Genomic DNA, 13,977 nt, shown 5'->3' on the forward strand with positions numbered 1-13,977 from the left:
CTAAGCAAGCACCTTCTCCGCCGTCGCCACATTCGCATTCGTATACGCGGCCGCCAACGGCGCGCCCTTGAGCCAGCAGTTCGGCGCCGTCCCACCCACGTACGACACATCAATACACCCGCTGGTCGCGTCACAGGCATCGACACAGCCGGCCAGATTTCCGGTCGTGCGCGAGCCGATGTCGCCGCCGAAATGGTCCGTCTGGCAGCGGATCGTATAGGAGCCGCCGGTGGCGGCCTTGTAGGTCGTGCCGTCTGAGGCGTTGTTGACGCACGTTAGCGACGAGTTCGATGATGGTGGCGGAGTTGACGGAGAGGATGTGAGCTTCCGGCCGGAGATGACGGCGTTGTTGGCGTAGAAGGTCGAGAGGGAGGATTTGAGCCAGCAGTTGCCGCCCGTGTAGCTGACATCGATGCATTGGGGGGTCTGGTCGCAGGTGTTGAGACAGGCGAGGAGGGATGGGGACGGGGCGCCGGAGATGTCGCCGCCGAACGAATCTTTGGAGCAGAGGATCTCGTAGTTGCCGCCGTTGGAGGCCGTGACGATTGTGCCGTCGCCGGCACCGTTGGCGCATGAGAGGGAGACCTTCTTCGCTGAGACGACGGCGGTGTTGCGGTAGAAGGAGGAGAGCTGGCGCTTGAGCCAACATGTGCCGCCGGTGTAGCTGACGTCGATGCAGTCGGTGGTCCTATCGCAGGTGTCGACGCAGGTGGCCAGGTCTGGGGATGCGGCGCCCGAGATGTCACCCCCAAAGGAGTCTAGCGAGCAGAGGATCTGGTACGTGCCGCCGTTGGAGGCTTGGTAGATTGTGCCGTTTGAGGCATTGTTGATGCAGGTAAGATTTGCCGGCGAGGTGGTGTTGGTCGAGGGCGTCAGGGTGCTATTGTAGATGGCTAGGACGTCGTCTCCACCGCAATAGTCGTCGGGATTGCCACTGCAGGTGTTGGTGCAGGCCCCATCCGCAGTCTGGATGGCCTTTGAAGATACGGCGTTGCCACAGAAGCAATCATACCCTATTGTTGGTTAGCCAGTGCATACGGTGAGGGCAGAGGGAAACTTACCCCACGAAAGGCCGGCAGTACTGTATCCCAATCCCAAGCAGGTGCTAGTGCATCCTGCAATGGTGTTGCTGCCGTTACCTCGATAAGCAGTGTAGGCCAGAGTCGTGGCGTTGATATTGGTGAAACAGCCTTGGTACGCCATGTTGCCGGGGTACACATCAGCTGTCCATTTCCGTGCTGTTGGCGCAATGGCTGGGTTAGGATATTGGTCATCACCAGATTGCAGGCGAGGATAGCCAAAGTTGTAAGCGAATGAACCATCACCGTTGAAATTATCCAGGAAAAGACGAGCCTGTCCCGCCGGCGAAGACATCATGCCGTAAGCATCATGAGTCACATTGACGTAGTCAACCGTCGCACACGCGCCACCCGGTGTCGTTGGGTTTGTGCAAGAAATGGGAAACTGCTTGATGAAGTTGTAGAAACGCTCTCCACGGTTATTGCCCGTTGTGCTGGGACCACAGCCGCTGGACGCGTCTCCAAAATCTCTGGTACCGCGACCATAGGTGATTCTTCGAGAGGAGTACCTTGCAAGGGCGGCTGCTCGGCCCTGAGCGACGAGGTCGGCTCCGTATCTGTTGTTGTAGTTGCTGAAACCGTCTCGCCAGTTGTCGTACGTGGCACAAGCCGATTTATCCAGGGGTCGGTCCGTTGAGAACCAGGCGTAGCTGTCCGGATTTCCCGTCCAGTACGATACGGGAGTCCTGGTCCGGAGCAAGTTGCCGACGGCAGCGTAGCGTTGAACGGTTTGGCCTCCCAGAGAATGGCCGGCAATGACAATCTGCTTCATGTTGGGGAACAGTGTCGCATCGTCGAAATACTGGATGATCTGGTCCAGAGCATCGTAGGACGAGACGGTGGTGATGTTCACCGGGTATGCGGGATACTGGTTATCTCCGCCAGAAGCCCATTGAGAGCCTTGCCACACAAGCGCGTTGGATGTAGACCCTCTTCCAGCTCTCAAGCCCGTCGTCCAGGGATACGCAACTCCCTTGTCGTCTCCATTCGTGAAATACGGCGCGATCATGGCGACATTGTCCTTATTGACGCTAGAATCAGGGACCGTCGCCAGCGCCTGCATAACGTTCGCGATATAGAGGTAGGGATCGCGCAGGAGGCCATGTATGATGACCACGGCGCGTTTGACATTGGCAGGGTCGATTTGGCCGCCGTTGCTATTCAGCGAGTAGTAGTTGAGCAGAGTAGCCGTCTGGTTCTTGGTGTCGCGGATCTTGAAGAAGGCGAGTTCCGAGCCCGCGACCGCGGGCAAGCTATTAGGGATGTTCTCGCCGGCATACTGCTGAGCGAAGGACAGAGAAACGAGAGACAAGAGACCGAAAAGCAAAGTAACGAAAGACTGGGATGAGAACTGCATCTTGGTTGGACTAAAGGAGCGACGTTGTGACAGACAGTGACAAAGCAGAGGGGAAAATCCACGCGTGGTAAATGGAGCTCATTATTGTGTCGGAGCCCATCCTCTTGAGATCGGATCTACACTCCTCTGTTATGTCATGGGCTCGAATCTCGAGCGTTCCACACTGAACGAGGCGTGGCTGAACCACGAGAGGGCCCCGAGCAGGATAATTGGGAGTACGTACCGACGCGTGCGCGCTCGACACCAAACGGTGTTGCCGGCTAAGGGCCTCTGCACATGTGCCCGTCCAATCAAAGGACAGCCCATCAGCCTCATCAACCTCATCTCAGGGGATCACGGTCCTTAGAAGACCTGTCAAGAAAAACTTAGATGCCCAAAGGAAGCAAGACGTGGACCGAACGGGCAATTTCGAGATTTTCCCACGTTGTTATCAGCGCTGTGGCGTCTCATTTGGGCGCTGGGTGTCCTGCCGCCAAGCCAGTCTCGCCCCAAAAGGCTTATCCACACTATTCAATAGCTTGCCAACATCTACAGTACTGTCAGAATCAAGACTCCTCCTCCCCCCTTTCCCCAGCATTATAATGGCCTCGGCTCATAGCTCAATCTACGGGATCGCTTATCTATCGTCGCGGAATACCTGGTCTGGATTCTGCCGTTGTCTACGTCAACCGTTCTTGATGGGGCCAGACGCCTTGGCACTCGCGGTCTCAGTGTAAAGGATGGGGGGGCCACTAGGTGTGCGACGAAATCGATGGGAGCCCTCCCCGATTTCCACAGTGTACGGAGTAGGCATCGCAGACGCTCAGCAAAATCGAATGGAGGCCTCCTCCCCGGATCCATAACGGCGGGAACGCTTCCAAAAAAGCTGTCCAGCCTGTGCTGTGTGAGTCTAGGGGAGGCCTCCTCACGATCTTGTCAATCGCCGGTGGCCTCCGCGATCAGCAAGACTATTGGGTACCCGTTTGCGGGTCGTCACGTGGTGATGCATACGAGCAATGACGAATGGGCACATGTTCTTTATTCTCTAGAACGAACTGCCGGAGCGGCTATCAAAAGCTCGACACCCACGAGCAACCTCTTGTAGAAGCGATGAAGCTGTATCTAGGCATTCGCCGTCTCTGTCTCGGCCGCCGCCGCCTCCTTGACCTTGCGAGCCTCCTCCTCAAGCTCCTCAATGCTCTTCTTGAACTTGTTCGCAAACGCCACGCGGTGGCGGGCAAAGTCCATGTTGCTGAACAGGAAGTTGAGCATGAACTCGCAATTCTTGCGAGCTTCCTTGCTGCCGCCAAAGCCGAATGACACACCCAAGCTGCTACCCACAAACATGAGTTTGCTCTTGTCAGGGAATCGTAGCTTCACCAACCACCATCGTTCCGTGTCGATACTTTCCAGCTGCTCAAAAACTGCCAGGTCGCTGCCGAATAGAAACTCGAGTCTTGATCTTAGAAGATGATACGAGATCACCGTGGAGATGCGAGCCTTGGGACAGTTGGGGTCTTTGGCGCCAGAGGTGGTGCTGCAGCAATCGCATAGAATGTATGGCAGCGCAGAACCTTCCGGGGCAAGACTCACAGCCCCCTCGTATGTGTACTCGCCCTGGTCGTTGGGGCCAGTCTGGTGCTTCTCCCAGTTGCGGAAGAGGGCAAGTAGGCGCTCGTGGAGAGCGAGAAAGGGGTGTGGTATGTTATGGTTTTGTGGAGCAAGATGGAGGTCGTCCTCAACGTCAGGGTCCATGTCTGCCATTCTGTACTTGTAAAAGTCCGCTGCTGGAACGTTCTGCTCGAGCTGCAACGAGTCCTTCAGATGTGTGCGGCGTTCGGTAAGCAGACGATCGAGAACCGCAATCCGTACAGGCTGGGGGCAGTCCTTGAATAGCGAGTAGACCTTGTAAGATGGAAGATTTTCGAACTCGTCCAAAGCCCTCTCGAGCGAGAGTTGGTGGAGGGACTTTGAACCACGAACAGGCATTGTGTGGTGCTGCATCTTGATGTTGGGTCTTGCTATGACTCTGTTAGTCAAGGACTTGTTCACACAAGCATAGGGTCTTACCTAAAATCTCTCCTCTTGAGTGGTTAACTTGCGACAAGCGTGCAGAAAGTATGAACAGCGGTGCCAGTTATGTAGTCGACGGAAAAGTGGCTGCCTGCCTGCCGAAGACTTTGGAAGGCTAGGGAAAGGAACGTGAGTGAATGCAAACGCAGTGAGCCGTCAACGAGGTTGGGAACTGTGAATGTGAATAGGCAGAAGTGGTGACTCAGGGATGTGGTGAATAGGAACACGTGGTGACTAGGTAGTGGTGTTGAATAGAGAGAAACAGTGAATAGGACCAGAACGGAATCAGTCGATCAACATACCCGGAGGCCTCCCGTGCTCGACTGACAGCTGGTCTCATCACTTCTCAGATCTCACCGAGACCCGTTCCCATCGACTACGCCATCAACCTTGGGATAGTAGTCTCCAGCGAACGCCTTCTCCAGCCAACCGCTTAGTCGCTCCCACACCAGCTTGTTTGCACCGTGGAAGTAGATGCTGTGATCACTGTCCGGCCAGACATGGACATCATAATTCCCGACCCCTGCAAGATCGAACTTGTCCAGCAGCGTCAACGTGTTCTGCATGTGCACGTTGTCGTCACCTGTACCGTGCATGATGAGCCATCTGACATTTTGGCTGATGGCGCTGACATTGCTAACCGCAGCACGAGCATAGCCTTCGCCATTGTCTTCCGGGGTGAGCATGTACCGCTCCGTATATATGCTGTCGTAGAATCGCCAGTCGGTGACAGGAGCAACTGCCATGCCGTAATGAAAGGTCTCTCCAGCATCGACTTCGAGAGTCTTCAGCGTTGTATAGCCTCCGTAGCTCCAACCCCAGATAGCCATGCGTTCAGAGTCCACATAGTCTTTCTTGGCGAAGAGCTTCGCAACGGCGATCTGGTCCTCAGGTTCCACGGTACCGAAGTGTCCGCGCATGACCTTACGGTGGTCAAGTCCGGAGAAACCTGTGCCTCGTCCATCGACAGTCACGACAATGTAATTCTCTGTTGCCGCGAGGTAGGCTTGGAAGTCAACACTGAATTTGCGTGCGACAGATTGGCTACCCGGTCCAGAATACTGGTAGAAGACGACGGGATATTGATGTTTGGGATCAAAATGTGGTGGGCGCCGCTCGAGGACCTGGAGTGTGAAGTTGTTGATCGTGACGTTGGTATAGATCAGATGAGGAAGCTCGTGCGTCGCCGCCATTTGCGCCAGTGGTGTATTGTCTTCGAGGATGATGGCGAAGTCATCGTGGATGTGAGGTGCAGACTGAACCATCTGGTAGGGAATGGATGGACCACCGTACGTGAGGAATATGTAAGAGGCAAGGGGCGAAAAGGTGGCTGCCCAATATCCAGGAGAATTGACGGGAGTGACAGGCTGCATGGAGTTGGCGGGCTTGGTTAGAGAGACTGAGTAGAGATGTCGCTGAGTGATAGCAACGGCGGTAGAGATGAAGTAAACAAGGTTGTTCTTCAGGTCAATTGCGGCAGTCCCAGAATCGACCTCCCACTTGCCGGATGTGAGCATGACGGGCTTGTCATTGTCGATGGGCGTGTAGTAGGCGAGATGATCATAACCTTCATAGACGATAGTGTCTATGTAGCCATCGTTTGGCCGTCCATTGTCCGGGTCGGCGGGGACGTACTGCACTTGCTGAGCGGGCTCTACCCATCCAAGATCCTGTTCCTTGAGATTAATATCTCTAACAGTCTTGCCCGTCCGCTTCTCGACATCAACCAAGACGTACCGAATGCGGTCGCTTTCACGATTCGCCTCCTGAACCAAGGCTTTTCCGTCGTCCGCCCAGAGGACGTTGGTGATGAGTCGATTTTCGTCGCTGAAGCCACCACTGACCTCGACTTCAAAGTGCTCGTTTCTCTTGACATCGTAGAACAACAGGTCTACAACCGGGTTGGGTGCGCCGGCCTTGGGGTACTTGATCTTCTTTGTCTCCGGATAGAACTCCTGTCCCTCCTCAGGCTGCTTCCCGCTCGGCCTCTGAATGTAGTAATCAACCGGATACTCTGGCACAGCGGTCTCGTTCGTCCTCAGAAAGGCCACAAATTGATCATCGCGAGACCACCATGTCGCAGAGTTGCCGCTGAAGACTTCCTCTTCGTACACCCAGTCCGGGATTCCGTAGAAGTACTCTGTTCCGCCATCGTCCGTAATCTGTCTGATGGCACCTGTGTCGGTCATGCGCACAAACAGGTTATTGTCCCTTGTGAAGGCGATCGCATCGCCCTTGGGACTCCATTGGGCCAATTGCACCCTTGCGTCAGGTTTGTCTATGTCCAGCGGTTCCCAAGCCTGCTTCTCCACGTCCAGCACAAAGTGAATCCCTGTGGAGCTGTGGCGGAACACCTTCTCCTTGTTGACCATGACCAGCACCTTCTTCATGTCTGGACTGACCACCAATGACTCGGCCGTGTAGGTCTTACTGTTGTAGTTGAAAACGCGAGTTTTCATGAGCGTCCTTGTCGCGAAGACTTGCTCGCCCTCCTTCAATCGGTCCTTGGCCCGCGACCGAATGTCTTCAACCACGAGGTAATCCTTTCCCCGGGCACCAACCTCCACCACCAGTCCGTCCTCACCATTTGGTCCAGGAATCCATGTGATTGGCGCGGTCTGCATATGCCAGTCTCCTCTGTTGAGCTGATCTAGCGTTATCCTCTTGCCGGATCCAATCCGTGGGTTCTCGTCATCGTACTGGTAGGTACCGGTTTTGTGCCTCCCCGAAAATAGAAACACTGCAATAGCAAGTGCCCATCCCACAGCGGCAATAACAGCGCAAGCCCATATGGCGCGCCGCAGGCTCTTGGTCATGTCATGACCGCGGCCTGCGCCGTCGCCGTCGTGCGCGAGAGCTGGAGGGATCTCCGGGTCAGACTCATCGTCTCGATACAGGCCTTCAGACCGCCGGCCTTGTCCCGAGCTCCTCCTGCCCTTCCCCACGAATCCCTCTTTCTCCGCATAGTCGCCATATTCATTCAAGTTTTCGAGCACAAGACTCGTGGTCGATGCACTGGAGACACTGTCGGTGCTGTTTCTTCCCGCACGGCTCGGGTTTTCGTCGCTCGTAGGTCCGTCTACCTCAACATCGGCCAATAAACTCTGGTGCTCCTCCGGCTGACCAGGCGTCGCCATGTTCGACTTCCTCCACGAATTCCGTCTTACAGCACGGGCTGTGCATGCAGAGTCGAACACAGCGGTGTCGAAGCGTATCCGCTCGCCGGCCGCGCTGCTCAAGTAATCTCTTCTACTCCTCGAAAACGCAGAGCTCTCCCCTTGTCCGCCCTTATAACGGAACGGAGGGCTCGGCGCTACACGTGTACGCGGGGAGACGGCGCGCTCGAAGTCGAGATCGAAGTCGTCGTCGGATGGTGAAAGGAACGCAGCTCTCCGCCTGGGAGTGTCTGGCGATGAGAGGAGGTTAGGGGCGGCCGGTGAAAGAGTGAGCGGTGCAGGACGCTTGCTGCTGCGGCTGTTCGAGGGTTGCGAGTTGGAGGATGCACCGTCTTGCGGCGGAGTGGAGCTGCCATTGGGGTAATAGGCGGTCATTGATGCCAAGCCCCGGGGCGGGCGCCCCTGTTGAGGCGGCAAGGGGCTAGGGGATGCCAATATCAATGCCTGAGGATGCGAGGTGTAATGTCGACCTCCGTTTCGTTTCTGGATCCCGTGTTCTACAAGTGCAAGTGCTTGCTGCAGTATGCAGTTCTATTGCTATGTGCTTTGCTAGTGTACATGGGAGTGTGCAATTGTCTGCTTGCTGCATCGCCGGAAACGGGATTGTGACGAGCAATTCCAAGAACAACAACAACGAATTCCCAGCCTCCGTTCGCATTTCCTTGGGCTGACTACTTCAAGCATGACTGACGATTGGTAAAACCCAAACCAGTACCCAAGCAGTCAATGCTGACCCTGCTACTGCTGTCGTGGCGCCGGTGGTGACTGCATTTCGGATCGCTAGTAGCTTCCACCCTTTGCACACAGCCAGCAGCGCAGCAAAGGCTATAGCGATTACCATTCCCACGGCCATTGCCAGAACGCCTAAAAGAAGCCCAAAGATGGACTTGGGCGCCGCTTCGGCTGGTAGCATGATCTTTCCTTTAACAGCTGGCGCAAAAGCTGCTGTCAACACTGGCGCCGAGATGAAAATGCAGACTGCCGACGCAGCCAGGATGATCATGAGCGCATTCCCCAGCTTCTGATTAACGTCCGCGTTCCCATCGGCCTGCTTGCGACTGACACGGTCATCTGCCCCTGTGAAACCACTTCTCAGCGCAGCTTCGATCTTAAGTGCTCGATCAACAGTTTGGCATTCCTCATCAATGCGGGCGAGCACTGAAGCCAGGCTGGGTCGATGGTCGCCAGGATGAACTTTCACCGCGGTCGAGTGATCTGTCGAGGGTGGAGCGACAGGTGTGATGCGTACACAGTCGTCTTCGCTGAGCGAGCGCTTCAGCGGCCATGGACCTAAGTGGGTAGGTAAGGAGGAGCGGCGATGTGTAGGAGACACAGCTTGGGGTAAAGTTGCCGCATTATCGGAAGCAGTGATCAGCGGAATGGTGACCCATTGTGTGGTGTAGTTTATATGTTCGTCGGTGGGAGGCATTGTGCTATGCCTCTCACTCTGTGCTTTGAAGAATACTCGGTCGGAACTCATACAGGATCGACGATATTTTTGAATTGAGTGTGGGACCTGATTGAGGCTTGCGTATTCTTACAACGATGCAAACAACAGTAATATAGACAGCCAGGAACAAGCATCGCTACCGCGACAAATATGGTCATTTCGCGCACGCATGCGCATCGTGCCTGCCCACCGTCCCACCACGGATCCAGGCAACCTTCCAATGAGGGCCGGGAACAGGCTGACCATTGAGGGGCACACAACGCCTCAGGTTGTGTCAACAGAGGGGCTCCCACCGAATGGAAGATGACTTGTGATGTGTCACCGTTCTACCGGGTACCACAGCCGGCCTTGAGTGGCGGAGGGCGTGCCTGCCGAGAGCGCGTACCAGCTGGGGAGGAAGCTTGCTTTGCTTGTGCCTTTGAATGGCAGTGTCAACAAGGGATACGCACTGAGTGAGGACATGGCCACAAGTCGTTGTACAGGAGGCGGGTGTAAAACATCCAGAGGACACTTGCTTGCGATCGCAAAGTGAAGGACGCATGCCATACGCTTCTTGGCATTGTCATATTCAAATACTGATCTGCGCCTGCTTCATATCGGGCACCGTGCCCGGGCGTCGTCTTATACTAGCACCCAAAAGATGCGCTGCTTGCTCATTGCCGGTACTTCTTCGTTTCCACGCCGGACGCCGCGGAAAAACGTCCAGCGGCCTGCGCTGAGAACAAAGTCAAAGCGCTTTTGGGTCTACTCGCTGACGTCAAACCCGCAGTCCCTCCAGCATTGTTGACAGAGCCTCTTCTGCCGATAGACAGTAACGAAGACGTGCCGTCCGTGTGGCAGCATTACGTCCGGCTACGACGGCTTGGTGGCCATGACCTCACCAGCCTTTCGTGCCCACTTCAATATGGCAGTAAATGCACCTTTGGCCGGCCAGATTAACCCTCAGGTCTCACTTTGTTCTTGTACAGGGAACGTCTGTTGTGATAGTCCCACCTTGGCCCATAGAAACCCAGGATTGTGCACGATGCCTACTCCTCCCGCCGGGACGGCTACAGTGACCAGTCACCCAGGCTCCAGCACCGCAGAGATAGCAGCTGAGCCCAATTGGGGCAGTGGCCACCAGCACCGCGTTGGTTATATTAATACAACTGGCCGTCGCGCCGGCTTGACGCACGAGGGCGACCATGAGCCCGCCGATGAGGATGAGCGAGCGTTCATCCAAGAAGCGACCCGCAAGTATCGCGAGCTCAGGGCTCGGGCGAAGAAGGGAGATCTGGTCAACTTTGTGGATGTTATGAAGGCGCAAACGGTGAGTTCTTTGACCACGGCCGCTGTACACCGAGGATATCTGCGCAATTGGAAATCTGATGGTGATATTCAGGACTACCACCGACATCGGCCGGAAGTCTACCCGCCTGGCTGGCGCTTTGTGGTGAGGGCAACGGAAGACGAAATCAAGTATAAGCAGGACTGGCCAGGTACGTTAGCCACCTTCTCAGTCTCTCCACGTCTATATGACGCCGGCCAACGCGTTAGTATCGCCTCATAACGACATTCACTGAACCCATTCCAGCCAACATCAAGCAGCGGGAAAAGGAAGAGCAACAGAAGAAGCAGAAAGAAGACAATGACTCCGCAGCAAGATTGGAAAACGGCCACCAAGACACAGCCAATGATCCCGAGCATGACTGGCGTCGTGCCTCGGGCCACAACGAGGACAAGCATCACGGTGCCTACGGAAAGCACACCACCGGCCAACAGCGCAATCAAGCCACCGACGGCTTGCGGTCCGAATGCCAAAGACTTCGCTCAAAGTACACCCCAGAAGAGATCACCCTCCTCAGACACCTCCAGCATGAAGCTCACCAGACCCGCGCCTTCACTCTCAATCCCGGCACGCTTCCATCGCCGGTTGCACACCTAAAGATAGATGCTTCCATCTCCGGCTCCGACGCTCAAACGCCCGACAACTGGATTCCGCGCTCTGACGATCTCATACGCCGCACAGGCCAGCATCCGCTGAACGCGGAGCCCAAGCTGAGCGCCCTATGGGACGCGGGGCTCATCACACCCAACCGATTGCACTACGTCCGCAATCACGGAAGCGTGCCGCGTCTATACTGGGGTGAGCACGTGGTAGATGTGTGCTCAGGGCGCCTACGCGTCAGTATGGACGAGTTGGCAGGTGGGCAACGTTGGGCAAACGTCAACATTCCCGTAGCGCTAGCTTGTGACGGGAATCGACGTGGGGAGCTGAACCTCGTGCGCAAGAGTAAAGGGTTTGACTGGGGTGCAGGCGCTGTGAGCTGTGCGTACTGGAAGGGCGTGAGGGTGGCAGATGTGTTGCGGTCGGCCGGCGTCAGCATCGACAGAGCCGAAAGCCACAGTAGGAGATGGGTCAATTTTGAGGGCGCAGATGAGCCGAGCGAAGGTAAGTATGCCACATGCTTCCCCCTGGAGTATGTGATGGACGACATGAACGATGTCTTGCTAGCGTATGAAATGAACGACCAGCCTTTGCCGCCAGACCACGGATTTCCGGTCCGGCTGCTGGTGCCGGGGTACGTGGGCGGTAGAAGCGTGAAGTGGTTGGCGAGGATCTGGATCAGCGAGAAGGAGAACGACAGCTACTACCACATCTGGGACAACCGAGTTCTGCCGAGCTTCGTTACGGAAAAGGACGGCGACTTTGCGAAGACAATGTTCCACCACCCCAGCACCGCGTGCAATGAGCAGAATCTGAACAGTGTTATCGTGAGGCCGGCGCAAGGCGACAAGCTAGACGTGGTGGAGGTTTTGAAGAACGACACTTATCGTGTGGCGGGATATGCTTATGAGGGCGGCGGACACGAAGTGCAGAGGGTCGAGCTGAGCCTGGATGGTGGAAAGACATGGTTGTACTGCTTAAGACATGTGCGTGCTGCCCCACGGTTGATCTTCTCGCTTGGAGACTAATAACAAGCAGTTCCCAGACCAACCCATTCGCCACGGAAACAAGTTTTGGACTTGGATCCATTGGCATATCGACATCGACGCAACCCATTTTGTACGGGCAGAGTCTCTCACGGTGAGGTGCTTCAATGTGTTCAAGAACACGCAGCCAGAAAAAGGGGTGTGGAATCTGATGGGTGAGTATACAACTGTGTCTAGCCGAAACAGCAGTGCCCACCTAACACATCGGCAGGCATGATGAACAACGGCTGGTACACAGTCAAGTCGAGCACTGATCAAGACGGCAAACTGGTCTTTCGCCACCCGTACGACCAAGAGGGCACTGAAGGAGGAGGCTGGATGAAGCCTTCGGTCGAGAACCAACTAGCCGCAGCCAAGCAAGACAGCGGCGTTCCCGACAAGCAGTTCACGCGAGAGGAGATTGAGAAGCACAACACGCGCGACGACTGCTGGCTCATCATCAACGGCAACGTCTATGATGCCACGAGCGTGCTCGAGTGGCACCCAGGGGGGACCGCCGCTCTGCTCGCCAACGCGGGTAAACTGAGCCTCGACGTGACGAGCTCGTTCGAGAATGTCCACGACGACTACGCGCACAAGAAGCTTGCCGAGTGCGCCATCGGCAGGGTAACGGACAAAGCGAAGACATACATGCAGGAGCAGGCGAAAGCCGAAGCAGAGAAAGCGGCCAAGGGCGCTGGGGACGAAGTGGTTCTCAACAGCAAGCGATGGAAACCCGTGACGCTCGTGGACAAGACACAACTCTCCCAGGATACGTTCTCGTACACGTTCCGATACCGCGAGAAGAATAACAACAACAGCAGCAGCGGCGGCGGCGGCGGCGGCGGCGGTGCATCCACCAAGAAACTCGGGCTCGGGACGTGCCAGCACATCCAGTTCGGCATCCACATGCTGGACAAAATGCTCATCCGCTCGTACACGCCCACACGCCCGATCCGCGACGACGAAGACGACGGCACGTTCGAGCTGACGGTGAAAACCTACTTCCCAGACGCCAACCAACCGGGCGGCGCCTTCAGCAACCTCCTCCACGAGCTGACGCCGGGCGAGCAAGTCGACGTCTGCGGCCCCACGGGTGAGATCACCTACCTTGGCAACGGCACCTTCTCCGTCGAGGGCCAACCGCGGCGCTTCCGGCACGTGAGCCTCGTGCTCGGCGGCAGCGGCGTCACGCCGGGCTTCGCGCTGCTCAAGCGCATCGCGCAGGACGCGCAGGACGGGACGCGCGTCGCGGTCGTGGACGCCAACAAGACCGAAGACGACATTCTGCTGCGGGCCGAACTGGCCGCGCTGGTCAAGGAGGGGGGAAAGGGGAAGGTGAGCGTGACGCACGTGCTGAGCCATCCGAAGGCTCGGGAAGAGTGGGAGGCCCGGGGCGGGCTCAGCGGGCACGTCGACGCCGAGGTCATCAAAAGTCGACTGTTCGCGCCGAGCGACGGGAGCGTCGTGTTCCTGTGTGGGCCGCCCGGCATGATCCAAAAGGCGGCATTGCCGGCTTTGAAAGGTGAGTGCTGTACTGTAACTCCCGAGGCCCACCCCAGAGGGGATTTGCCCGTTCTTTGTAGAACGTTGAGGGTGAATCAATCGTGCTGACGTTTTGCTGCAGATTGGGGTTATGAGGAAGACAAGAATTGCTTCGGATTCTAAGTCCGGGCATGTTGGTACAGGACTGTACCCCGCCGTTTCTGCGGACGAGCGCCTTTCCCGAATACCATGACGCCGGAGTCCGAGCAGGCACGAAAAGGCACGAAAAGGAAAAGAAAGTGCTGATAAAGAGTTGTTCGCGGCGTTCAGAACCGTGTTAGAAAAAGAAATTGAGTTACAGGTCGGTTTCAGGCAGAATGTACATATCATATACGCAAGAGTCTGCAGTATGTTGAGACATATCGG

At 56.2% G+C, this 13,977-nt stretch overlaps 5 protein-coding genes across 5 annotated transcripts; 1 reads left to right on the forward strand and 4 right to left on the reverse strand.

The window, feature by feature from the left end:
- HMPREF1541_05502 (uncharacterized protein) lies at positions 1-2,436 on the reverse strand (the record flags this gene model as incomplete). The annotated part of the gene is made up of 2 exons (XM_008719842.1): positions 1-1,013; positions 1,062-2,436. 2 exons carry the CDS (start codon positions 2,434-2,436, stop codon positions 1-3), a joined length of 2,388 nt encoding a protein of 795 aa, XP_008718064.1.
- A 1,101-nt stretch (positions 2,437-3,537) lies between these two features.
- Positions 3,538-4,404, reverse strand: HMPREF1541_05503 (uncharacterized protein; the record flags this gene model as incomplete). Its single annotated transcript, XM_008719843.1, has 1 exon — positions 3,538-4,404. The coding sequence occupies one exon, from the start codon at positions 4,402-4,404 to the stop codon at positions 3,538-3,540; it is 867 nt and encodes a 288-aa protein (XP_008718065.1).
- Positions 4,405-4,841: 437 nt separating this feature from the next.
- On the reverse strand, positions 4,842-7,625 carry HMPREF1541_05504 (uncharacterized protein; the record flags this gene model as incomplete). The annotated part of the gene is made up of 1 exon (XM_008719844.1): positions 4,842-7,625. One exon carries the CDS (start codon positions 7,623-7,625, stop codon positions 4,842-4,844), a length of 2,784 nt encoding a protein of 927 aa, XP_008718066.1.
- A 715-nt stretch (positions 7,626-8,340) lies between these two features.
- HMPREF1541_05505 (uncharacterized protein) lies at positions 8,341-9,093 on the reverse strand (the record flags this gene model as incomplete). Its single annotated transcript, XM_008719845.1, has 1 exon — positions 8,341-9,093. One exon carries the CDS (start codon positions 9,091-9,093, stop codon positions 8,341-8,343), a length of 753 nt encoding a protein of 250 aa, XP_008718067.1.
- A 1,045-nt stretch (positions 9,094-10,138) lies between these two features.
- HMPREF1541_05506 (uncharacterized protein) lies at positions 10,139-13,734 on the forward strand (the record flags this gene model as incomplete). Its single annotated transcript, XM_008719846.1, has 6 exons — positions 10,139-10,423; positions 10,496-10,592; positions 10,688-12,027; positions 12,080-12,242; positions 12,299-13,591; positions 13,694-13,734. 6 exons carry the CDS (start codon positions 10,139-10,141, stop codon positions 13,732-13,734), a joined length of 3,219 nt encoding a protein of 1,072 aa, XP_008718068.1.
- Positions 13,735-13,977: the final 243 nt, after the last annotated feature.

Source organism: Cyphellophora europaea (genome assembly GCF_000365145.1).
Source record: "Cyphellophora europaea CBS 101466 unplaced genomic scaffold supercont1.5, whole genome shotgun sequence".
Lineage (NCBI taxonomy): Eukaryota > Fungi > Ascomycota > Eurotiomycetes > Chaetothyriales > Cyphellophoraceae > Cyphellophora > Cyphellophora europaea.